The sequence below is a fragment of the Diabrotica undecimpunctata genome, chromosome 7 (assembly GCF_040954645.1).
Source record: "Diabrotica undecimpunctata isolate CICGRU chromosome 7, icDiaUnde3, whole genome shotgun sequence".
NCBI lineage: Eukaryota > Metazoa > Arthropoda > Insecta > Coleoptera > Chrysomelidae > Diabrotica > Diabrotica undecimpunctata.
Window position 1 is genome coordinate 117,541,497 of NC_092809.1, and position 27,981 is coordinate 117,569,477.

Here is a 27,981-nt window from a genome sequence, read left to right on the forward strand (position 1 = left end):
TTTTGTTTACTTCGAACTGGATGGATTTTCCTATGACAACTAGTGTACATTTTGAACATCAGGGGCGTTTTTGTATACAGAACAACACTGTTTATTGAGTTCTTGGTGCACTGTCCATTCAATCAGAACATTTTTCCAATTTTTAGTTTGAGGAGTGAGTTTTGAGAACATTTTTTTGAAAAATAAATTATAGACTAGTATTAACAAGAATCGCAGTTAATTCGTCGTAATCAGGCCTTATATTAAAACTTTTGATAGACATGGGATATTCAAGGCTATACAGAAACATAAAAGTAATAAATTGTTTATTTTCACTTCCATTTTAATTCTTAAAAGTGCCACCAATATGACATAGTAACTTAGGTAAGGATGTAACAATATATAGAGCAAATTAGACTGACGAGCAACATGAAGCGCGAAATAAAGTTGAATAGAATCAGTGGAATCAAAATCAACAACGCAGAAGTGTCGTGTTTAATCCCCATCGAGCAGCATTTCGAATTAACGTGGCAATTGATTACAGTTTACAGAATATCATTGATATTGGATAAATGAACGGTGCGTCTCCACATTTCAATGCGCTTAAGTATAAATGTGGAGCCTCTGGATTGTGTTACGCTAGTGGCCAAGTTAAATTGGCACCAAATACTAATTTTCGGAAACGAATCAGATGTTTGTGCCTGTAGTACAATATTAAAAAGTGTTAGCTTTTTTATATAATTAATCTGCATTTAATTAAATAGTTGTACTTAGTCACAAATAATATTTTTTTATATTGAATAAAATTTATTAATGTGAAATAATGTGAAATATTTTGAAATAATGTAAAATAATGTAAAATAATGTGAAATAATGTGAAAAATGTGAAATAATTCTATAATTACAAAAAAAAGTAAAATAGTTTTCTGATGTTTAATCGTTACTGACTCTTACAAAATTTATCTTTTTTTTAAGCAACTTGTTTAAAGACAACATATTTTAAATTATTTTTTGTATTATCTCTAGCTCGATTCCACAGCTATTTTGATTTCTCTAAACTCTTTTTTCTTTGTCGAATATTTCTGTAACTCCTCAAAATGTCATCGTGCATATCGTAGTAGCTTTTGTGGATACTTTCGTAATCAATTTCTTTTGTTCCACCATATTCCTTTGGTAAAACTTCTGGGTCTATATGTTCATGTAGAGATGTCCAATCTGCGTGAAATCTCACCTAAAATATATTTAAATTATATTACTTTCGTTATGTTGTCGGATTATAGAAAGACTAGTTTTCGATCTGTTGTTGATAAAAGATCGTCTTGGTACCATTATAAAATAGATAAGAACTAATGCTCTTTAACAGTAAAACAGGTGCCAAATAAGAACTCAATTTCTTCTTTTAAATAATTAAAAGTGGCCAAAGAACTTCTTGAAAAGCTCCTAATGAAAATTAAATAAATTTATGAAGATGCAAACAATTTAAAGTGTTTGAAATGGAAATGTTCCTTTTAGATTTTATTTTCTAAATCAGATTTCTTGAAACTGGCCAGATGGTTTTACAGGCACAATATACTTTAAACAACTTTATATTTTTTGTTTGGACATGGTGTCGATTGATGATCGACCACGTATTTGAAAACAAGTGGAGTCTTGCAGCATATATGTGGTCAAAATATTGACATATTTGATATTAGGGTAGTACCCTTGTACAATATGATGGCTCCACTTTCTCGATAGTAATTCAAATACATAAATCCCAGAAGATATAATCCTAGAATAATATCAACAGATCAGGTATTCGAGGTAGATCACCGGCGAACTCTAGGAGATAACAACCCTGCTTCATCTCCTTTCATAATGTTTGCTGCAGTTGCAGAGAAAACATTAGGAACAAATCATTCCAGACTACTATTTATATACAGTGGCTCACAGCTTAAATGATGCAGTCGCTACTCAATGAAACTAGCTTGTGTCAATGGATTAATATTTATTAGAAAAAAATTACATACTGAAATTAAATTACTGTAAGTCTTCTACCAATCGGGATATTAACAAATGCGGATGGTACCACTGTAACTGAAACGCAAGGCAAATTACGTAGATGAAAAGAATACATTGAACACCTATTTTTTGACCAAAAAGTAGAACAATTAGAAGGTGACAACAAAAAAAAACCACAAAATGTAGATAACCTAATCATCAATAATACAACGATCGAAAGAGTAACAATATAAATATTAAGGAACGTGGCTAACCGAAGATGGAGATTAAACAGAAGTATAAGATCTAGAATAGAAATGGCAAGAAACACGTTCATAAAATTGAAGAACTTACTTTGCAGCCGTAACCCTAATCTAGAGATCCGTACAAGAATGCTACGTTGTTACGTTTTTTCTACTTTACTATACGGCATGGAAGCGTGGACAATAAAACAGTCTGAAATCAAAAAATTAAACTCCTTTGAGATGTGGTACTACAGGAGAATCCACAGAATATCGTGGATTGAAAAAGTAACTAATATAGAGGTGTTACAAAGAATGAAGAAAGAATGTAAAGTCATAAAAACTGTTGAAATTAGAAAGATTCAATATCTGGGTCATATAATGAGGGGCGAGAAGTACGTATTACTTAGATTAATTATGCAAGGGAAGATACAAGGGAAGAGAAACCCAGGACGACGCAAAATATCCTGGCTAAGAAATTTGAGAGAGTGATTCGATTGTAGCTCATTAGAATTATTCAGAAGCGCGGCCAATAAAATTAAAATAGCGATGATGATTTTCAACCTCCGATAGGAGAAGAAACCTGAAGAAGTCTTCTATAATAGCATAAGCTATTTTTTTGGTTTCAAATATACTAGACTTAAATGACAATAAATATTTAGTTATTTTATGTATGATTTTGATGTCACAGCTAAAATGATGCGGTTAAGATGAAGCATTACATAACATCAATTTGAAATTTGCGAAATAGGCGTTGCATTAAATTCATATTGTAGTTAATTTTATGTTTAATTTGACATTTCAAAGTATTGGCAAATAACAAAATTATTTAGGAATGGATCACCGAACTACGATTAGGACGAAATTTAATTATTACTCACCTTAAAAATGGATATAGCCAAACAGACATATTCAAAATTGCACATTGTTGCAGCTCGAAATAAGATTTTTACCGAACATGAAGAAAGATGGAATATCTGAGAAATAGCAAATAATTCTTAAAAAAGTGAACCAACATTGTGAGATAAGGTAGAAAGACAGTTTGGAAAAAGATGTAACCCCGAAATAATTGGACGAATATTACGAAAGAATAATTTGCATGGTCAAACTGCTAGAAATAGACATTTTATTTACGGGGCACCTTAACAAAGATTTAAGCTTTTAGAATTCAGTAATATTTGCTAATGAAAACCAAAATAAACTTATTTGGAGCCAATGGAAACACATCGGTGTGGGGTAAGCCGAACGAAGAACTAAAATTAAAAAATATGAAAGCTACGGTAACTCACGGTGAAGGTGGGGTCAAGATATAGTGGTGCATGTCATTCGCAGGAGTAGGTAACATGAATTTTATGAGGAAATTATTAATATGAACTCGTTTATGTATTTGGATATATTAAGGCAGCATCTCGCTGCTCGTGCTCAAAAATTAGGTATCAATAACAGTAATAGAAAACCCATAGGTAGCAATAGATTCATAAGCTACCACTCTCACCATCCTCCCAGGATGAAAACTAATTTAGTCCTAGCGATGAAAGAACGTGTCAAAAGGTTATCTCATCCGGATTATCTCCAACATGATCTCAACCTCTTACGTAATATTTTTGTTGAAAATTCATATCCTCTAAGACTGATTAATAAATTAATTTTTAATGTTCCCTTTGTTAATAGAAACAACAGACTTACTATGTCACAATCAGTGCCCTCAGCACAAAATAATTCAGCTTCAACAAGTGTGTATTTTTATGCCCTTCCATATATTCCAAAACTAACCGTTGAACTCACTAAGATTTTTAAAGACTTTAAGAATATCAAAATAGCTAACAAGAACATCAAAACCATACGTCAGCTGTATAGCAAAATAAAACAACCCCTAACCACTCTAGAGACTACAGATGTTGTTTATTGCATTCAATGTACTGAATGTCCATCCACGTACATTGGTGAAACTGGAAGGAATCTGTCTAGCCGTATTATTTCTCATAAGAGTGATTGTAGATTAAACAAACCTACTTGTGCTTTGGCAGAGCATACTATCGATCTAGACCATAAGATAGATTTCAACAATGTAAAAATATTAGCCAGAGAGAAAAATAAATTTAAGAGAACTTTCTTAGAGATGGTACATATCAGCAAGAGTGATAATAACAATCTTAATAACAGATCTGAGATCCAGAATCTTAGCAAAATTTACAATTTTATATTGACTTTTGACTGAGCTATTTTGCATCTCAGAGTTTTCTTTGTTCTTTTCTTTTGTTAAAAATTTCAGTATTAATTGAATACTTGTGATCAAACTTCAGTTACTAATTTAGTTTTGTTTTGTTTGAGTTATTATTTTTCCTAAACCTATTTACTAAATACTATTTTCTTTCGATTGCTTATGTCATAAATAACATTTTTAACTTCCCGCTTATTTTTAAGTTCGTAATACAGTTGGTAGTACTCAAAATTCATAAACAGTATTTTATGAGACGTTAATTTCAAAGTTGTTTTTTGTATTTTCTCCTAACTATTTAAACAATAATTGTCCACCCACGTTCTCTTTCTGCTCGTGAAATGTGACTAAAATCAAGCCTGCAGCGACGACTGTTTTAACATGTCGTCCTTCATTTTGTTTTTAACTTTTAACGTATTTAGTAATTTTAAAGTGTTTTTTTAACAGTAATTTTTAAAGTGTAATTGCAACTTCAGTATATCATGTTATTTAACGTTGTTGTTTCTTCTACGAATCTTACATTCGGGTAAGTTTTTTATAGTTCTTTATAGCCTTTTTTTGGCACCATTCAAACTGTTACAACATAGTAATTTTCTTTGTAGACCTTGATAAAGGTGGCAAAAAACCACCGAAAGCTTGGATTCAAAATAAATAGTACGCCTTAGCAAAGCTCTGTTTTTATTGACTACCACACCCAAAAAGAAAAAAGTATTTACATATATATGTATATATATATATATATATATATATATATATATATATATATATATATATATATATATATATTTGAAACCCAAAAAAGCTTATGCTAGTTTTAAAGACTTATACTAATTTAATTTCAGTATGTAATTTTTTTCTAATAAATATTGAGCCACCGACACAAGCTAATTTTATTAAGTAGCGACTTCATCATCATCTCTAAAACATGCACCATTACATAATCTCCTTGGTAAAGCCCGCAACTCATCCGTACTGCCCGGCGCAGTACGATTTTGTCGAATGCAATTACAGTACAATAATGATGTTGAAAATTGGATGGGAACAGACACTTACTGATTCTGCAGTAAGAGTTTTACTCTCAAATCAGAAACATGTCAGATACCGCTATACGTTTAGCGGCTCTTGGTGTTTGTATAAACGAAAAAAATACAAGAACTGTTACGTACATTTATTAGAAGAATTGCGATTATATCCAGATAATTTTAATTCCCTTTCGTAACATGTTCGAAAATTAATAATTTTCTATTTTACCACCAACTCTTCATTAGTATACGCTTTCACTTCTTGAAATTTAGCAACCGAAATATTCTCAGCTTGTTTTATACTGGTTTTATCATGATATGATCGATTTTATTTTCCAAAGACAGTCTTGTTCTTTATAAATGTCAAAGAAATATCTTAACAACTTTTAGCTATAAGCCGTTTTCGAAATTTACCAGTAAATGATTTTTTTGCAGTCATACGATTTTGTCGTCACAATATACACGATCAAATTTACAGCCCAACCAACTCTGTCGTTCTGCTTCAGACTGACTTGTTTGTCTGCCGTCAAATCGCACCGATTTGGTCGAATGGTGTGCAAATACACGATCAAATTACGTTCAATTTTGTAGCATTCGACAAAACCGTACTGCGGCGTTGGAACATAAGTGGCGGGATGAAGATACAACATTGAAATAATTAAGTAATATAATTTAACTCCTTAATAACACCACAAATAGTTAGGTAACCAGGCATGTAAAAATATTATTCAAAACGGGAGTACTCAAACACATTTAGGAAGAAAGTCTGAGTAGAAAGAGACGATTAACTTCGTTTATCTTTTCTTAACATATGGTGTTTATATTATATATTTTACTTTAATAAAATAAAGTTTTATAATTTATTAAACTATTAAAATAAAGACGAACTTACATTTTTTTTGCTCGATTCTGGAATTAATGGCCAAAAAACCTTAACAGAAATTTTCAAGAGGTTAGTTTGATTCACAACATGACATATGAAGTCTTTGAATGGTAAATAATTAAGTTTATTTAATCCCATATTCATATTGGCTACAGACAACCATCTCATAAATCCATATGAATGATCTTTTGCATCTAAAATATAACATATTCCTTTTTCTGCTATTTCTGGGTTATGGACAAGTAAATATTCGAATAAATTGTCGTCTAACGCTGCCTGCTCAGAGAATTTCATTTGGCTATAATTAGTATTACCTAAAATATATTAAAAACAGTAAAGTACATAAAAATTAGTTAAAATATAATATAAAACCTTTTATGGGTATTACCCCAAAAGTCGTTGGAATAAGCAAAATAAATAAAAGTACAATAATGGGTACAAATATGGATTTTACAGAGAGCAGAAGCAAGTACTACATCATGAAAAAAAAAAGGAGAGTTCCTACTCCTACTTCAACACCACTCCTTTAGATACATGGACAGTTTTAAAATAGCAAACGAAAAAGACTCTTTCTCTTGACTGTTGACTGACGCTAGCAACAGACGTGCTCTCTATTGAATGTTGACTTCCGCTAGTAACAGACACACTATCTCTCGACTGTTGACTGATGCTAGTAACAGACATTATATCCCCCTCTTTCTGATAGTTACGAGAAAAATACTGCGAATCCTCTTTTGAATCATATAGACAATATTATACACAATTTTTCCCTATATCTTGATCTTAGTGTTAGTATCGCGAGACACGTGTGTAGAAAATAGTAAAGATAGCTCCCTCAGTACGAAAAACAACCGAGAAAGAAAGCCTGTAAATACCGTGAGTGTGTGTAACAGCAATATTGATAAGGCTTTTCATTAACTTGATTTGACTATTATTTGTATAACCCTTTACTAACTCTCCTAAATATTTTGAATTAGTCCTATTTAACACAGTTCTCATACTCTAAAATTATATTAGAAATTTCACAATTATGTACACCCTCTTTTGTACACTATCTATATTAATATTTTATCTATAATAAGTTTCCGTTCCGTTTCGTGGTCTTCTCACCTATCGTCTTCCTGTTGGGAGACTGTTTCTTTCTTTTGAGGAACGGAGGGTAAGAACGAATGGACCTACGATGGGGGTATTAATTCCAAATATTGTAGACTAGATGAAATGCAGCGACAGAGATACAAACTATTGTTCACACAGTTTCTAACAGGGCACGGCTTCTTCAGGGCCTACCTAGAAAGGACAGCGAAAGTAGCGGATGGAAACTGCGCAGAATGTGAAGTGTCTGATACGGCCGAACACTGGTCTAAAGTGCCAAATGTTCAATGGCACTTCAGACGCACAAGACGGTAGTTAGAGTAAGCTTAAAGACAATAATGCAAATATCAATGAGGGGAAAGACTGAATACAAGGCAACACTGCAGGCAGTAACTTAAATTATCAGAAATAAGAAAATACTAGAGAATAATCTGCAGCAAAGGTAAGAGAGAGAGAGAGAGAGAGAGAGAGAGAGAGAAAGAGAAAGAAAAGACGGATTATTCATGTACTGCACTGGTCTGGAAAAGACCGACCGCATAATTAGTCCGGTTAAACGGGTGGAATTTAGTTGGTAGGTAAGTACCTATATTTTATGAAATGGGTCAAGACACTCTCCGACCTTGGCGCTATTTTCTGTGGCATCTCTGGTGGGAGTAGGTAAAAAGACGAAGACCTGGAATATGTAAAATTTATTAACAACAATTAACATGGACATGTTAGACGTATTGGGGAAAAGACTACCAAAAAAAATATTAGAATAGATACCACCAGAGAAAAGAGGACGACCACCAACAACATGGATGCAAGGAATTTCAAAAGCAATGTCAGCAAGAAATCTATCTGAAGAAGACTGGCAGAATAGACAGGCTTGGCGAACGGGAACCCAAAGGCGGATTACGCTATGAAAGGGATATATATATATATATATATATATATATATATATATATATATATATATATATATAATTCTTATTTAAAATCTTCTTGAATGTTTTTATGAGTGTATTGAATGATGATATATATTATGATATACATAGGGAATAAAAAAATGCATAGCTTACGTGGTTTAAATATAAATATAGGTCTGCCACTTCTATCACAATCTGGTAACAAAGTACTGATGTTCCGTTCTATGATTGATCTTCGATCTAGTGGGCCTGTTAAAGGGTATAATTGAGGATATCTTTTAACATTATCATGATATCCTTTGAACTAAAAAACAACAAAATAATTAATAACGTACTGTGTGTAATCAGTTAATTTTTACTATATGCACAGTATGTGTTAAAATAAATTGATTATGAGTAAGTAGTTCTTTTATGGCTCTTTACCTAAATTGAAATGGACTCAAATAGGCAACATATTCAACGTTTTTTAATTTTTTCTCTTTGTACTACGAATTCAAGTAATCGCATTTTTTACACCAATTGTGACACTTTTCTAAAAACTAGTTCTAGAACATTCATTCTTTAACATACGAAACTGAACTAACTTTATTGCACAAAATAGGAAAATTATCGTTTATTTATTCTTGTCACTGAAAATCTACTTTTAAAGCGTCATATTTGAACTTCAGCTGATTTTCAAAAATGTCTAGTGTGCTAATCTTATGTACCTTTAAGTCGTTTCTAGAACATGTGTGATCCTCTTTTTGTGCTATTTTTGATATTTCTCATATCTCGTCATTGTGCTCTACGACATTTTATTTTTTATGAGAGGTTTCGTCCAAGCATGATCATTACAATACTTTTCTTTTTTTGCTTTGGGTTTGTTTATGTAATTGTTAATTTTGTATGTTTAGAAAAAAAAAACAGTAGACGGTACAGTAGACTAGCGCGAAGCTTTATACTGTTTTCGATATTTTTAAAATTTAAAATATTATTATTTATTTACTATTTATATTTTAAACAAATTATGATATATTTAAATAATTCAATATATTATTATGTTTTCTCCTAACGCCACCTGTTGGCGTATTAACAAAGCATACATCGTTTACTTGTGACAGATCTCTCAAATGCAATAATAAATCATATTAAAATACAAATAAATATCATTTGATAGTGAATTTAATTATTATATAAACTAAAAAATATGTTTAAAAGAATAATAATATTTATATAAAGTTATTTTAAATCGACAAGTGTGTTAAAAATTTAAACAAATGATTTAATATTTTTATTAATTTTAGAATACGGGTCATTCGTAAATTTGACGACGCTCATAATACATCGGGTATTTTCGCCCACTCTTGTTTATTTTAACGATTTCTCCAATTGAGTACCTTCCTGATTAGGTTGATTAGTATTGAGCTTGATAGTGTCGCAGACGATTGTTATAATTTCCAATTCTAAGACCATATTTCCCGTAAAGTCCCGTGTTTACGTCATATAATAAATTAGCTGGTTCTTATTGTTTGTATTTTGATTTTGAGTGTTTTAGTAACAAAAAATTATGGTAAATTGTTTTTTCATTTTCATTGCATAATATGCTACATGAGTTTTTCTTATTAGGATGTCAAATAAAAAGTTTTTGTCCGCAAAAGAACTGGAGGAGGAAGCGGCACGTATTATGAATGGGGAAGACAGTTATCCAGTATCCAGACCCGTTTGAAGGTAATGGTAGTGACGGGAAAGAGAACAATTTGGGAGCTGAATCCTCCGGCTCCGATAGCGAGGTTGATGTGGAAAATAATTCCAGTCCAGTTCAGTCTGAAAAAGAGGTAGAGTCTAGTTCAGATGAAAATGATATTCCTTTATCACAAGTACGTAAACGTTCAAAATATGTAATACACTTTAAAAACAGAAGCCTCAAGGGTAAAAATGGTCACAAATGGTCAACAGAGTTGCCTCAAAGGTCTAAAAGAACAGCTGCTAGGAACATGGTTCATTTTATATCGGGTTCTAAAGGGACTGCAAAAAACTGTTGTACGCTGGATGATCATTTATTAAATTTTTTTCTGACAATATATTTGATATAATTCCAAAATATACAAATGCAGAGATTGCCGATCAAGCTCGAAAATACAGTGGCCATCAGAATGTTAGCATAACGACAAAAGACAAATTGAAAGCTTTATTTGGTATTTTCTTTTTGTGGCAAAGAAAGACAATCATTTATCAGCAAGCCATATGTTTGATGCCACTATTTCAGGCAAATTTTATAGATCTTGTATGAATTGTGATCGCTGTTTATTCCTACTAAATTGACTTATATTTGATAACAAGAAAACAAGAGAAGAAAGAAAGATAAATGATCTGTTTACACACATTCGAGAAATTTGGAACATTTTTATCGATACTTGTAGAACATCGTATTTTTCCATCCTCAGACGTCACAATTGACGAACAACTTTTGGCATTCCGAGGACGCTGCCATAATAGGATGTATATTCCTAACAAGCCAGCGAAGTATGGGGTAACATTACATCTACCAAATATATGGTAGCTCTTGCTGAATTTTATGTAAAAGAGTTGACTAAATCAATTCCAGGTACTCAGAGTAGCGTAACTATGGACAACTAGTTCACATTGGTTTCTCTTGCTGACCAATTGTTACAAGATTCCTACAAATTAACCATGATAGGAACCATTTGTGAGAATAAAAAGGAGATTCCTAAGGAGTTCTTAAACGTAAAAGACCGAAACTGAATTACATCAATGTTTTGTTTCGATCAAAAAAAGACGTTAGTATCTTACATGCCAAAGAGAAACAAAGTAATTTTGTTACTTTAAATAATGCATGAGGGAGCAGAAATCGCAGAAGAAATCGGCAAACCATCCATAATTCATAATTATAATGAAACCAAAGCTATGTGAAGAAGCCTGTGAAGAACCGATATTTCATGACTCTACTCGTGATGATTCCATCTTGTGGCGCTAATTCCGTGATGTCGACATCTTGTGGCGCTAATTCCGTGATGTCGACATCTTGTGGCGCTAGTTCCGTGGCGTTCTCCGCAGCATTTTATCATATAAAAAAGGTAATAATTTGCTTCAAAATTACTTACTCGGTTGAACGCTTCATCAATATTAAAAGATGTGCTGTATAAAAATCTTAACAGATATTTGTCCTCTAGATTAACATTATCCAGTATTTCCAAACCTAAAAATTTAATTAAAATTATTACTTAGTTAATTGTTATAATTTGATACATTTTTTTGTACTGTTCATATAATATTACCACAATTGATTGTAATCAGAATAATTATATTTTACATTGGTTTTGAAAATAAAGTTATGAGTGATTTTCACCGGTAGAATTTTATAATTGGCGGTGGTGGTAATACAAATTTGACACTACTTAGAATAGATCTTAAAAGCATGTTTTGAGTTAAGTTAGCAGAGGTATTGTTGTACCCTCATATGAATTTTGATCTTTCTGTGCTTATGTAGTTATTTATAGATACTGTATCTCTGACACGCTATTAACTCGTTAATGTTGGTATCTTCTTATTGCTCACTGCTTCTTTTAGTATTGGTATTTTATAAAAACATTTCTTTAATCTATCTTTTATGTTGTTGTTTAATTTTGGATAGTATAGCTGTGAGTGTATTGGTTGTGATAAATGCTGATGTACTTATTTTCTATCCTCTTTATTTTTTTCTGATAAGCCTTTTACATATGGGATTTTTATTATCCTCAAATACCTTTTTGTAATCATTTCTATATTGTTTTCAATGTTTTGTTGTTTTCTTTTTTCAAGCTTGTGGAGTTTCTCGTCTATAAATAATAGTTTTAATATTTATGTTATGGCTTAATTGATAATTTAAATATATGTTGATGTGGGATGGTTTCTATAGACTATAGTTACATAATCTTATATTCTCCTTTGTGATTAACAAATCCAGAAATCGGGGTACGCTGTTGCTTTTTTTTCATATATTATCTGAGCATCAATATGGGTATACAGTGTGTCAATTTCAAAACTTACTATAAGCTTTATCTTACAAAGAAAAGCTGATGTTCACTGAAAAAAATGCTTTCTGGGATATTAAGGGGGAAGTGAAATGACATGAAAGTGGAATCACTCACTTCAAAGTGGGTTTAGTTGTTTTGTAACGTCTATTTTTAAATTCTTTACGAACTTGCAAATGTTCTTCTAGTAATACCGCGACATGCTTGCGTAATTCTCGGTGGCCACTCAATAAAACCTCTCTTTTCAGTCCATTTGTTCGAGTAATTAGTATCTAACCAGTGCCTAACTCTAGCTGCATAGAGAAGAGGTGCACCATCTTGTTGGAAGTACAGCAAATCTTCGTCTAGAGCTAGGTTGCCTTGATCGTCACTTTGGTTCTCTAATTCATGCATAATTAAAGGTTCGATGGGGTTTTTTAGCATATCGGCATAAATGTCGCCACTTTAATTGCCTGGGATGAACAAGAGGCCAATTATAGCATCGCCTAATATTCCTGCTGAAACATTTAGTTTTTCAGGATATTGAGTGTGACCTTCTCTGAATCGATGCGGATTCGCAACACTCCAGTACCGACAGTTTTGTTTATTTACATTACCATTCAGCATAAAAGTACATTTATCAGTGAAACAAATATTTGTTAACATTCTCGGTTAAACGCGAATTCTTTCAGTCATGAGTTCGCAAAACTCAATTCGTTGGTCTGGATCATCATTGCCTAGTTCTTAAAAAATTTGTGTTTTCTACAGGTGAAACTTATGTAATTTCAACACCTTTCTGTTTTCTGTGACTTTTCTTTCATGTCATTTTAGTTCTCCCTTACTATCCTAGAAACGGTTTCCAGCATTTTTCGATATTAGCTTTTGTTCGTGAGATATAGCCCATTGTAAGTTTTAGAATTGACACACTGTATATTATCTAACCACTTTTTAAAAACTACCTATCACTTGTCTTAAAAGTCTTGTCATTTTAAAACAATATTTACGTTCTTGTGTTTACAGTTGGTTATTGCCGCTTAGGGCGTACGGTCTCTTTTTAGAGCCGCGAACTTGTACTTACCCTTAAAAAATGTAATCCCTTATCATCGACCTTGTGTCTTACTACTTATAATGTTTGTTATCGAATTATGCAATTTAGGGATTATCTGACCTCATTATGTGGCTAGTTCCAATTGCTCTACAGACAAGAGTATTAACCACATTTTCAATTTTAAAGTAAAAATTTAAAACTTTGTTTTCATTTTTGACGTTGATTATTCGTATTTTCTTAATATAGTAAGTCAGCAACAGTAATACTCCATTCGTGTGAAACGATTTACCAAGAATCTGTATGTAACGTCATAGAAAAAATAATTCAAATAAGAAATTTAGTCAAGATAATTTTGAACTAAAATATTTATTAGCACTTTTTATGTATAATGATCCATTCTATCAGAAACAATGCTTGAAGCAACCGGCGATTTCTAATGTCAGTTGCGCTCGCGAAATCAATTTTTTTAAATAAAATTTATATCAACTCGACGGTTAAAATTCGACATCTTTTAATCAGAGTATCGTATCGATAAAAGTCCAAATGCGTTTTAAAGTTGAAAAGTGCGGCTTTCGTATGAAATTTTTGCATTTTGCCGCAAAAGGAAGTCAGTTTCTATAATGCTGCTAAATATATATTGCGCGATTTTTACTATTTTTTACGATTCTTATAAACTCAATAAAATGTATTACTTCCTTTGACCGTTTGGTAAAGAATTTCCATTATTAGAGCTTAGTATTCAAAACTTATAACACGAAATCTCGATTTTGAGTTTTGGCACCAAATATACCTAAAGCTTTTGAAATAGGCCTAAAAGCGCTGAATTTAAACTTTCACATCACAAAAAATCTTCCGCTACAGAAAATACTTCAATGAAGATGACAATAGGTAGAATTTGTTACTGAGGTTGTGTTGTTTCGAAAAACGTATTTGTAAAATTTTGAAGAACTTTTAAACATATTAGATTGTTTGTAATGTCAAAGCTTAAATTGAGCATTTTTTAAGTATATTTAAATACTTCATCTTTGTTGACAAAACTTTAAATCGAAATTTTATGCTATAAAATTTTAAAGAGTGGACTATATTAATGAAAATTCCATAGTGACTGGTCAGTGGAGGTGATAAATTTTATTGATCTCAGATCTCATGAGAATTGTAAAAATGGCAAAAATCGCGCAAAGTTTATTTATTTAACAGCTTTGATCTGTGGTCCATTTAAAATCAACGATAAAATAATGTATTTACATTTTGACTTACCCTATATTCGATTTATTAAATTATATCAAAATTAAATATACAATATTGACTGAAGGATTGGCTGACTGTCTGTTTGATACAAAAAAGCTTTTGATCAAATACAGTTAGATAGAATACAATATAATGTAAATACTAAAAGAAATACGAGTTAACAACAATGATGTGGAAATAATTAAAAACTTCTACTGGATTCAAACCGCAAATCTCACAATTTAAAGTGAACACATGGAAGAATCATGCCTGAAATAAGGAAAAGCTTTATTTTGTCTCCTCCAATCTTCAATATCTTCTCTGAAAGAATACTTGCACACATTTTAAAAAAGCATTCTGCTAAACGGGTACTTATTGAACGACAGATATGTAGATAAAACCATTGTTTTTACGGACAACCTAGAAGACTTACAAGTCCTTATGAACAAAATGACATACCCACAATCAAAAATATGGACCTAATATAAACGTAAAAAGCCAAAGTTTGTGGTAATTATCAAGGAAAAGATAGCTAAAGTTGAACTCTACGTTAACCAAACCCCTGTAAAAAGAGTAAAGTAATACAACTACCTCGGCACCATAATAAATGAAGAGTAGAACAACAACCATAAGATGACAGCGAGCATCGGGAAAGCTACCTTCAACCGGATGAGATGCTTAAAAAGCCACAAAAAAAGTCAAAAAGTGTGATCCTGAGTCTTCTCTATTCCGATTTTTGGTGTTAAATCGTGGACTTTAAACGAAGATATGTGCAAGAGATTGGAAGCGTTTGAGATGTGGCTGAGTCAGAGATAATTTAAGGTCTCGTGAACTGACCGAATTACAAATAAAGAGGTCATCAGTATAATAAAGATAAATTGGAAGGTAATGAATACCATTAACTCTCTAAAGCTTTCTTTGAACACATTAAGAGAAATTATTTTAAATATGCCCTCTTACAAGTTATCGTGCAAAGAAAAATATTTGAAAGGCGAGGTGCAGGTAGAACAATAACATTGTGGTTAAAGAACCTCAGAACCTCTAAAGAAGAAAACATCTATGCAGCTTTTCCACGTTGGTACAAACAAGATAAAAATTACCATGATCCAAGGGTAGGTATATCAAGAAAAATAATATTGAAAATAAAGTAGTTTGTCCCCACTTACCTTAAAGAAGGAGAATATTTAGTTCTGGACAACCTGACAAAACATACCTTTTCCATTCATCTATTTCTCTCTAGTCCTACGTTATGCACCTCCACTTATTTCTAATTGCTCTGTCATACCGATCTTAGACACTTAAACTATTGCTTTTCATAAAATTTTTACAATTCAAAAATAACCATCCCATTGTAGCTTTACTTTCTAATTTTGAAATGGCTTTTCTAGGTAATTTTTTTTGAACGATTTTGACTATTTATTTTCAATTATTATCACACTTTTTTGTGATTACTTCATTTAACTTTTATTAAGTTACCAAAAATAATACTATTCACCTACCTTTAATCTGTTTCCTTAGTTTTGATAGGCAAATCGTTATTGTTTCATTCTCGTTCACGGTTGCCACTGTAGACGCCATCATTTGTTGTTTAAATAACAACAATTGCTACAACTAATAATCACAAAATAAATGTTTGTAGAAACTACACCAAAATGCTTTTAGTTTAACTTGGCATTAATTTTTATTTGCATTGACAACAGCGTGAGATAAAAAATTCAACGAATTTATCAATACTAATTAAAAATTTAAATAAGATATTAGTTTTAAGGCAGTTTAGCATTTAGCACGTTATACTAGATATTGCAATTTTTCAGTTCACAGTGACGGCTCTTTATGGTGTATTAATAAAATTTAGAAATAACAAGTAAAATGATAAGTAAAAAATAGGTCAAATATATTTGCAAGGAATGTATTTTGGATAATATGTAAAAAGTTTTTTTCTTTTCTATGTATTAACAATATCTTAAAGTGTTTTATATACTTTATGTACGTAAATTTATGTGGGCGGCGTGATACTGCCGATAAGTATCCCGATAAGTTCATCCATACTCAATATAGTTTGCCGGCTGGAAAGAGCTCATGTGTTACCTCGAGCTTCATGTCCTATTCTACGGGAAGTTTAAGGTGCCCTATTAAGAAAAACTCTACGAAACTAAACCTATCATGAGAGTAATAGTCTTGTTTTATTCATGGATGAAGTACAAATTGTTGCGTACAATCAACTACTTTCACTACTTTCACTACTTTCACTAATCATTGCATACGACAGTTTACAATATCCTTTTATTTTTAACTTGTTAAGGAATTTGTCAACCAGTATCGACTGCATTACATCTGGTTAAACTTTTGCTTGAGGACAATCTGTTACTGTTTTTATAGTGGCCGACTGAACTCTTTTTGAAAACCATTGTTGACAAACCTGCTGTTATCTAGAGTCCCTCTATTTCTCTTTTTCTCTCTCTTTTTAGAAATTCAATATTGACAATACAATGCAAGACGTATCTATGGTGAATTTGCTCGGTTTATATGCACATTTTTTTCATAAGGCGTTATACCTGTCAGCTATTTACTTTAATGTGTATCTTCAGTAGTTTTTTCGTAGTTCTTAAAAGAGATGACGTTACGCTAATACGTTCGTTCTCTTAGGAATAAAAGGGAATTTAAATGTTACTATTTTTTAAAATATAGTCAAAACTCTATCTCCTTATAAATATTTTTGATAGGCAAGGTAGTAGCATATACATTTCCATCCCCTCATCCTTGATATTTTTGATCCTGCAGGTGAATTTATTAAGCTCAGTCTTTGCTTTATTTTAAATTAATGCTGCCTTAGGAAAGTTAGCATTTAACTCTTATTCTCTGAAGGTAATTTGGTGTATCGCCAAATTCTGGTATCCTCAAGGTGCTATTAACACCTTCAGCGACAATCTCTATCATTAAATACCATGAATTTGGGATGATTTTTTTCCTATTATTTTGAGCTTTGGAACAATTTTATGAAAAATTTAACAATTTTTCGACTTTTTTTTATTTAGAAACCTAAAAAATGTTTCTCGGGCCACAGACCGGTTACTTTTGGAATTTGATTAAAAAAATCGTTTAAACAATTTCTGCCTAAAAAATTTGACCGGTACCCTTTTGATTTAATTTAATTAATTGATTGGTAAACTTACCACTCCCCTGTGTACTCACACATGTACCGATAAAAATTAATGGCATAGTTTCTTAAGTTGTTATTATATATTGCGGTATTGATTTATATGTGATTTATGCTGGGTCAAATGACCCCTTAAAAATGTCCGACGGGCTTGTAGTGTATTACGGCCTAGAAAATTCGGCTGAATTTCTCTTATGCTTTCCTCGTAGTTTTCTGTAAGCTCACCGTTTTGATTTCTAAAGTAGTTCAAACAGTTTAAGCTGGATTTCGACCATATTTACGTAAATAGTTAAGAGTTAATCTTACTCAGCTGCAGCCAGCAAACAACAAGAACCGATCTATCCATCCAAGATACAAGCAATAGTTTTTAATTCTCTTAATGATGTTAAATTAGAAGAATACTTGTTAGCGGTAGGATCTCTAGTTATTCCAAAACACACTATCCCACATAAGGTAATAGAAAACAAGCTACTGATCGTAGGGCTAAAACCAACTTTATTAATGTCATTTTTGCAAATAGGAACCAATAATCCTGAATACAAACATATACTCAGTTTCCGTCGACATATTTACGTATCTCCACCCACATGTCCAATTCCCGACTCCATTTTAATAACTCATGAAGATACTAACAATCGAATTTTTTTGACACTAGACAACTTATATTTCCTCTGCAAACAACATGGCCATATTTCTAGTAGTTGCTCAGTAAATCAAAATCCCTCAGACACAGCTGTCCCAACTGCTACACTTTCAAACAGAAACGAATCTACTACAGTGACTTCAACAGAAACAACTGCTATTACACCATCAACAACATGCACCTCTACAAACATATCAAATAATTCAACGTCAATAACAAAAATATTACCTACAACCAACCTAACATCTTTTGATCCATCAACTACAGATAATACAATGCTAGTGATATCCAAACCAAATATAACCACCTCATCAGCCCTATCATCTAACATAATCATAACTAACCATCCTTCATCTTCCAGCCTAAATATTAATTCTTTCTTGGTTAGTATAAATAAAGAGAATCCAGCACCAAAATTATTTAGCTTATCAAATGAGGAAAATACATCTAAATCGTTCTCCAAACGAACTATATCTGAAGCAATATTACTCCCGATTGAGACTTCAATGACGATGTATTTTTAAAGCCAACTCAGAAACAAAAAAGAGTTAAAACAAGCAAATATTAACTTTTGAGGAAACAGTTGATTTATTTGAAAACACTGGAACAAAAGATGTTATCAGTGACATAAATAAATATGCAGTAGACACTTCAGGGTTAGACAACTCTTAACATTTTAACTATTAACTCTTAACATTATAATATATATATATATATATATATATATATATATATATATATATATATATATATATAATATATATATATATATATATATATATATATATTTATATATATATATATATATAATATATATATATATATATATATATATATATATATATATATATATATATATATATATATATATATATATATATATATATATAATGACTATACACCCCAGCGTGGGGTTAAACCGCGAATGCTTTCTAGATCCTATTTTTTGGGTGGATCAGTCCATTTTGTTTATGGTATCTTCTTGACAATATTATCTCTCCATTTTTTTCTGTCTTTAATTTTTCCTCTCCATTCTCTGATTCCTGCCCTTTGGAGGTCTTCTTTAACTTCTTGCAGCCACTTTGATCTTGGTCTTTAACTTCTATTTCTTCCTCCTGGATTTCATTCTATCATTCCGTATGTCACTGCCTTATCGCCTGCCAAATGTGACCTAACCATCTAACTCTGCATTGCTTTATTTTGTCAGAACTTGCTTTTTTGATTTTTTGTTTCATTGGCTTTTTCCCTAATCTTAATATTTTTGTCTTTTCTTGATTTAATCTTAGTCCCATTACCTCCCCTTTCTCTCTTATTTCTTTTACCATTTCTTTCATTATTTTCCTGTTCTTTGCAATAATAGCAATATCGTCTGCATATGCAATTATTTGACCACATCTTGTTCTGAGATTTCCTTTATTTATATTTATAATATAAGTTTGTAAATTATATACCAAATATTAAAATACGTGGTTTATCCTGAACCGTGTCAAAGTAATGATAACGTAAAGTATTGCATTTTCTAAGTATTGGATAATAAATTATTATTTTTTTAAAACCATTAACTGCGTTCGTGGTTCTAACTGTATTTTATATCTCCTTGTTTTGATTAATTTCTTATCAATTGTTATTATAAAAGTAAAAGGAAAGTTTTATTTAATTTTTTTATTTCAAAATTTGAGGCCACGCCTTTAGATAAAAATTTTTAGACCAAATTATAAATGTTTTAAAATGAAAAATAAAGATAAATTAGTCTTTGCCCTTGAATTATACCATCAAGTTAACTTATATTGGTTATAAACCATATTTTTCTAATTATAATATTTAAAAAATATGTAATTTAAACAAAGAATTGATTCTGAAATTGTTTTCTTGTGGAATGATTAAATATTTATATAATAATTAACCACAATTGATTGTAAACTTAATTGTAAAGAATGTAAAGTTAATTAGTAAAGGGAAACTTAAAACTATCAAAGCTCTAAAAGAAGATGAGTCAATAATAATATAACCAGCTGTAAAAGGCAAGTCAACTGTAATTATAAGCAAAAGTCAATTGTAGGAGAAAATTTAAGAATTTTTTACAAATGGACCTTCCTCCAAACTAAAAAAGGATTCAACTAAATTACTGAAAAACAAAATATATAAAACACTGCATATATTTAAGGGGGTAGGGTATTTTTTAAATTCTTTTTTTGTTACGTGTAAAAATGTGTAGCAAATCCATCAGCAAAATGTAGCAGGCTTTGGTTGCCAATACTAAAAGAAGAAGCCAATACCAAGGACATAGCAACAATAGCAGATTAATAGGAAGTCTGAGACATACCATCTTAAATCTACACTTAATATGCAACCGACAAAACATAAACATATAATCGACGTTAATACACTTTACACAAATATAATACAAGAAACATACAAGACAGTCAGAATTTGATAATCCGAGTGTAAAATCACCACCCTTTGATTTTTTTCAATCACAAGCATGCTGTTACCTACAAGATCGAGGCAAAGTAAGTCAATTATCAATTTTGAAAAAGATAACCTACAAACAACAACTTGTTCGTTATAAATTTTCGCAGAATTTATATATAAAGTAATTTTTTTTTAAAACTATTTCCGGAATGGAAATCGAAACGTCAAACATTATAATAGTTAAAAATGCAATTTTTATTTCAATTATTTAATGGCTTAATCCCATATAATCATCATATTTAAAACTAAGAATATATTTATTAGAGAAAGTCTACTGGTATCCCAACCGATGCCAAAGTGGGAGATCATATGAATCACATATGATCTACTTTTTAATAGCAAGCTCAAAAGAAATTATTCTGTGTAATATTAAAGAAGTAGCGTATCTCTTAACTCCAGTCTGTCGTTTTCATGTTGGCACAACTTCGAACTCCCAGTTGTCATGTTGTTATTCTACGAGAAGCATCTAGGCTGATCGTTCTTTTATTGTTGTTGTAATTTGATGTTATTTAAGTGCTCTTTTGAATTTGAAATATGGAGAAGTAAGTACAAAACCATTTATTTTTTAAGCCTAACATGTACCATGCAAAAGTAGTGAGTTTATAATAATGATTTAATCAAAGCATGGAGATACGAGATTTGCTAAAATTTTATAGGTTATGTCAGCTCGTTAAGTAGCTGGAGTTAAGAGTTTTGCATTAATTGTAGGTAGGCGTACTGCACAAAATTTTGTAAAATAATTTCAATTAACCCAGATAATCCTGACATAAGAAATAGTATTAAAACTGCAATTTTTTGTTATTAATATGTTTTATTTGGAACACTTGAATACATTACTGTAATAATATTGCAAAAAATCGCAATGTACACAAAAAAAATTAGCGTCCTACATCTAGGACGTCAGGATCAAGCACTACCATTTGTGTGGTAACTCACAAAGCAGCGTACATGGATACCAACATCACATTTTTGACATCTTGTAGTTGTTTTTTTATGGCAGTAGCGACATCTAGTTTGTTTTTCTTGATTAATCACATAATGATGCATTCCATCGAAACGAGAATCGGCATTTTCTCTTCGACTTGGCCGTCCACAAGAAGATGAAGTCGCTTTTGTATAAAGCTGAAGAAGTGAAGTTGCAATGCGTCGTCGAAAAGCTAATTGATCCAAAGTGCCCTGATTGCTTCGATGTAGTTGCCAAGCATTCTGTATAGCCAAATCGATACAGTGAGTAAACAAACAGAAGTACCACTTATTTCCTCTAATACCAGTTCTATATAAACTTACGTTTTGATCGCATCGATCTACGCCGCCCATATTTCGATTATATAATTTTACCATAAATGGTTGAGGAACAAGTATCGTTTTTTTTTCTTGTCGCGAATATCGCTTTACTTGATGAATAGGATTCGTACCAACTGCGTTCGAGCAGAGCGATACAACACTATTATCGTGCCAGCTGACAATTGTCAATTTCTTATTACCGTCAAACTTAGCATCGTACGAACCTCTTTTGTCTTTTTGTAACTCCTTTGCCGATTTCAGCGGATTTTTTGGTATTTTGTTACTTCTTATGGTTCCTGTTCCTCTGATATTTTTTTCTTTCAGCATTTTAAATAAAGTCATTGTACTAAAAAAATTACCAAAAAATAAATGAAATTTTTTCAGCTCCCACTTTGATCTAAGAATGTCAACATAACTGAGTACCACACCTACACCGACACCAAAATCCTTGTATTTGGGCGATACGTGTGTTGATGCTCCCTGGTATGGGTCAAACCACGTTACGTACCCATTTTTGTTACATCCAACCCAAAGTTTATATCCCCATCTTATCGGTTTACCCTTTATAAACTGTTTACAGCCGTGACGCCCGAAATAAGGAACCATGGCTTCATCAACACTGTGGTTCTCTTCTAAAACTGCATGTTTTAAAAAATTTTGATTTAGTAACCTAAAGAGAGGTCTAACTTTACTGAATTTATCAGAATGATCCAAATTATTATTATCGGCTATATGCAGAACGCTCATTATAAAATCAAACCTATCCCTAGCAAGTGCCCCAGAAACTAAGGAATTACAGACGTCTCTATCCTTTTCCCAATACATCTTCTTCCTTGGGTATTGAGCATAACCACTAAGAATAAGAATTCCTACGAATGCTTTGATTTCTTCGATACATATAGGCTTATTTTTCTTATTTTTTATACTTGCATATCTATTGGATTCGACAACCAGTAAATCAAAAATTTCTTCATCGAACAACTTCATGAACCAGTCTATGGGAGTATCTTCTGTATCAATATTGAGATCATTATCCTTTGACCAATCAAGTATTTCTGCTTCCTCTGAGGTGGTTGCTACTTCAGACCAGTGGTATTGCCGTGGAATTTTCAAAACTTTCTCAGATTTAACAGAATTTGATAATGGAATATCATCATCCGAGTCTGAGTCAACCGAACGAGGTACATGAATTTCAGCTACTGAAATTGACAACGTATTTGAAGGCAAATTATCCGGAGACACGTTTTCTTCATCACCAGAATCCTCATCTGTTTCAGCGGCATCTTTCGGAGGTAAGAGAACTATATTAGCTTGAGAATGAGGAAATTCATCTTCTTCTAACATCTCCAAGGCCTCATGTAAAGAAAAACCCCTGAAACAATAAAAGCAGTATGTTCATAACACTATCAACAAATTCTTTTGGGCTAAATAATAAGTAAAATAAACAAAGAAATCCAATGATTACAATAATTACTCAAAATTTTCATGCCATAATAGTACATAATCCTGACATCCTACATGTAGGACGGTCAAATTTATCACCACCTGGCAGCCAACTGGCAAACATTTTGGATAAAATTATGTCACGATTTAGAAAAATGAACACTTATATACAAATAACATCATAAAAAAGTATATTTTATCAAAAGTTTAATATTTATTTCTTACCTTGCAAATCTGATTCCATGCTCAGCCATATTTTACGTTTTTTACAACCGCACCACAAGTAGACGTTTCAAGCGATAGGAACAAACTAAACAACAATGGGACGATTTGTCCTTGAGTAACATTTTGTGATAGACGGCGTTATCAAATTTAAACAGGGCCGTGTTCAAAAATTATTGAAATTAGCGTCCTACATATAGAACGTCAGGGTTATTAGGGTTAAGTGAAATATTGTGGCTAAATAAATTTGTAGATACGAAGGAGCCTACGTAAAGTCATATGTCTACAGTTTATTTCGGAGGTACAGTTGAGGTTCCCCAAACTCAATTGTACTAAATTTGGTTTGTATTTTTTCAGAACATCGAGAGGTCAAAGGCTGCTAAGTATGACACTACAACAAAGCAGTCCTAAAACTCATCCAAACAATAATAATGAACAGCTTACAGAAAAAATAACAGGTCGTTCGGATCATGAAAATGTTGATTCTACTGATGTAGATTGTACTGTTAATATCTCAAAGAGCATAGACATTGGCGCAATAGCACCAATAATAATTAATGTACCCCCGGAAAAAGAGGAAAGCGAAAGGTTTGTTGACCTTAATGATGGTTTTTTATTCACCTTGCCCTTAGACCATATAAGTTTAATGCTGAATCTTGAAAATATATAAACAGTTACCGAATCTCTTTAAACAAACAATTTGCCTAGTGGGATAAGCAGCTCATATGCAATGGATAAAACCTTACATAAATTGGAAGACCCAACTCTAAATATTGGCAACAGAACAGTTGAGCAGTTGGAGAATTACGAATATAATACACCTAATCAAACTGAACCTTGTATTAATACTATTAATAATAATGACATTGCTAATAATATTATTAGGGATAAGCAATCAGATAACAATGAAGAGTATAGGCTCAATGAACGTGAACATAAAATTGACGATGACTTTGATCAGAATTCGAATAAAATATCAAGTAAAACCAAATGCAAGAAACGACACCAAGTGGATCAGCAAACTTGGAATATTAGGAAAAATATTGTTCTGAAGCTATTTTCTTGTGGCATTTTAAATTAATTACCATTTAAATGGGAACAAGCCACAATTAAAGGTTAAAATACGTTTATTGACGTTTCAATTTCCACTTCGGAAATCGTTTTCAAAATACAAACATTAGTAAATTAAACAAATTTTGTTTTTTGTTACTTAGTGAAAAATTCTTCTAATAATTTAATTTTATCTGACTCATCTATATTGACAATTCAGATATACCTTATACATTTTAAAGTAGACGACTTTAAAATGATATTGCCAATATTGTTGAGTTGCGTTCCTGGGACGACTTTACTTATAAGATAGTTCATTCGATTACATGAAATCAACTTTAACTTGAGAATATCCGTCAAAAATGATCATAACATGTAATTCGTCTTTAAAAAGACAAATACATGCCATGATGACAGTACAATTCTCCTGTTAGTGATTCCATAGTAAATTATGAGGGAAAAACCAGGAAAAAACCTCATAATACTATCCCGACATGGTAAGTATTTAATCGTGCATTTAGTTTACCTTCAATAAACACCAAATTCCGATTTTATATGTTTGTTATTTAAAAAACATAAATGATGTATTCTCTATATGTTACTGACTTACCAATACTGGTATTTTCCTTTTAATAACTTCCTCTTTCAATATGGGTAACCAGATCCTACTACATTCTGCCGAGGAATTCGCGACACAATTGGTCTCATTTAGCATAATTAGAGCCGCTTTTTTAACTAACTTTGTATTTACGACATATTTATTGTATATAACTGAATAAAGATCGTACTTTTTTGAAATCAATACTCTTTATTTTAACCTGTAGTTCAACAACTCCGTAAGTACAGCGACAAAATCTCTTTGTAAAAATGCCAAAAAGAAAAAATTTACGTTTAAAATAAATTAAAATATTGTAAACCACTCATCTGCACACAAACATCTAATTAAAATTGTTCTGAAGCTATTTTCTTGCCGTATTTTATAAGTAATTACTATTTAAATTGGAATAAGCCACAATTGAAGGTTAAAATAAGTTTATTGACGTTTCAATTTTAAACTAATTTATTAAGTGGAGATTGAAACGTCAATAAACTTAATTGAACCTTTAATTTGTGGCTTATTCCCATTAAAATAGTAATTAAATCTCATTAAAATTGTAATAAATAAGAGAACTTGATTGCAAATAAGTTTTTTCCCCTACAAAAAATTATATTTGGTGTACTTGTGGGGTTTCTGAAATATGTGATTCATAACAATAGGTTAAGATGGCTATAGCAGGTTTAGTCGGAATGTTAATTATCCAATATGAAGATTTATGAAGTTTCTGAATGTGGTAAATGTATGAAACTGCGAAGAATATCGAACAATCAGCCTAATGAGCCACATGTTGAAACTGTTTCTTAGAGTCATCCATGGAAGAATTTATAAGAAGTGCGAGGAACAAATATCGGACAGACAGTTCGGCTTCATTAACGCAGTGGGTACCAGAGAGGCACTTTTCGGAGTACAGGTACTGATTCAAAGATGCAGGGACGTTAACTGCGACGTATACGCGTGCTCGATCGACTATGAAAAGGCATTTGACAGAGTTCAACATCAAAAGATGATAAACATTTTAAAAGAAGCAGACCTGGATGACAAGGACCTCAGAATAATTTCAGAACTCTACTGGAATCAGACCGCATAGATGAAAATTAACTGAGAAGAAACAGATCACATAACAATACTACGTGGAGTTAGACAGGGATGTATCCTATCTCCGTTGATATTTAATATGTACTCAGAGAAAATTTTTAACGAGGCTCTTTACGGAATAGACGAAGGCATCCTTCTAAATGGTGAAAAAGTAAACAATGTTAGATAATGGACAGAATAAACGAGTACAGTCAACAGTACGGACTAAACATTATTACGCACAAAACAAAACAAATGATTATCAGCAAGGAGAATATAAATGGGGCTCATCTATACATTAATGGGACGCAGATGGAGCGAGTAAAACAGTATTGTTACCTCGGAACTATTATAAACGAACAGTGGAGCAATGTACACGAAATAAAGTGCCGCATAGGAAAGGCACGAACGGTCTTTAACAAAATGAGCGCCATCTTCAAAAGTCACAACATATCCCTAGATACAAAAATAAGACATTTGAGATGCTATGTTTTCTCTGTGTTGCTGTACGGGGCGGAGGCATGGACGCTTACAGACACCACTATTAAAAAACTTGAAGCATTTAAGATGTGGCTTTATAGAAGAATGCTGAGAATGTCATGGACAGCAAGGATCACGAACAAAGAAGTTCTAGAAAAAATGAAGAAGGAACCAGATATTGTGTTTACGATGAAACGCATAAAATTGCAATATCTAGGACACGTTACGATAAATCAGCATCGTTACTCCCTGCTGCAGTCTATATTGCAAGGTAAAGTCAAAGGTAAGCGAGGACCCGGTAGAAGGAGAATATCATGGCTGCGGAATTTAAGAACATGGTTTAAGAAAACCTCAACGGACCTTTTTCAAGCCGCAACGAGCAATGTCATGATTGCCAATATGATTTCCAACATCCGAAACGGATAGGAACCAGAAGAAGAAGAAGAAGAATGTGGTAGGAAAGACAGACCAAAGGAGAAAGGGAATGATATAAATATGACGCAAGAAAGAGTCGTATGGAGAAATGTGTCAAATATAGTATAAGGGTAAACGCATAGTTGGAACAAAAATGGATAAAAAAATCTGTAAAATGATGGAAGGCAACCTAAAGTATATATTTCTCGAGCCAAAAAATTGTACTGTTATGAAACTATTTTACAATGTTGAATCATTGCTACTTGTTTGGTCATGAAAGTTAATTATTAATATGTCTTTTATACGCAATAATTTCTAGAGTTGCCAGAAAAATGATTAAAAAAGTTCGTTATATTACACATCCAGGTTAACATAAAAATGATAATTTACCTATATTATAACTTCGGCTTTTATGTCATCTCTTGTACTGCCAATCAAACTTCAGTAATATTAGATACTAGACTCATAGCTATCTATTTATCATAAATTAACTTTATAAAAGAACTAAATATTTTAAAACAAATACCATCCTATTATCTTTACAATGTTAACACAA

General features: G+C 31.8%; 1 protein-coding gene across 1 annotated transcript; it reads right to left on the reverse strand.

Moving 5' to 3' along the window:
• Positions 1-829: 829 nt before the first annotated feature.
• LOC140446945 (alpha-tocopherol transfer protein-like) lies at positions 830-27,981 on the reverse strand. The gene is made up of 6 exons (XM_072539540.1): positions 27,816-27,981; positions 16,088-16,199; positions 11,426-11,520; positions 8,478-8,628; positions 6,334-6,638; positions 830-1,210 (listed from the first exon to the last, which is right to left on the reverse strand). The coding sequence occupies exons 2-6, from the start codon at positions 16,167-16,169 to the stop codon at positions 1,019-1,021; spliced, it is 825 nt and encodes a 274-aa protein (XP_072395641.1). The 5' UTR covers positions 16,170-16,199; positions 27,816-27,981; the 3' UTR covers positions 830-1,018.

Excerpts from the sequence above, each read along its gene's own strand:
- LOC140446945 (XM_072539540.1), bottom strand. The coding sequence starts at position 16,169 with ATGATGGCGTCTACAGTGGCAACCGTGAACGAGAATGAAACAATAACG. Across the intron at positions 8,629-11,425 it reads TTGATGAAGCGTTCAACCGA|TTCAAAGGATATCATGATAA; the intron begins GTAAGTAATTTT and ends GTTGTTTTTTAG. Across the intron at positions 1,211-6,333 it reads CAGAATCGAGCAAAAAAAAT|GTGAGATTTCACGCAGATTG; the intron begins GTAAGTTCGTCT and ends AATATATTTTAG.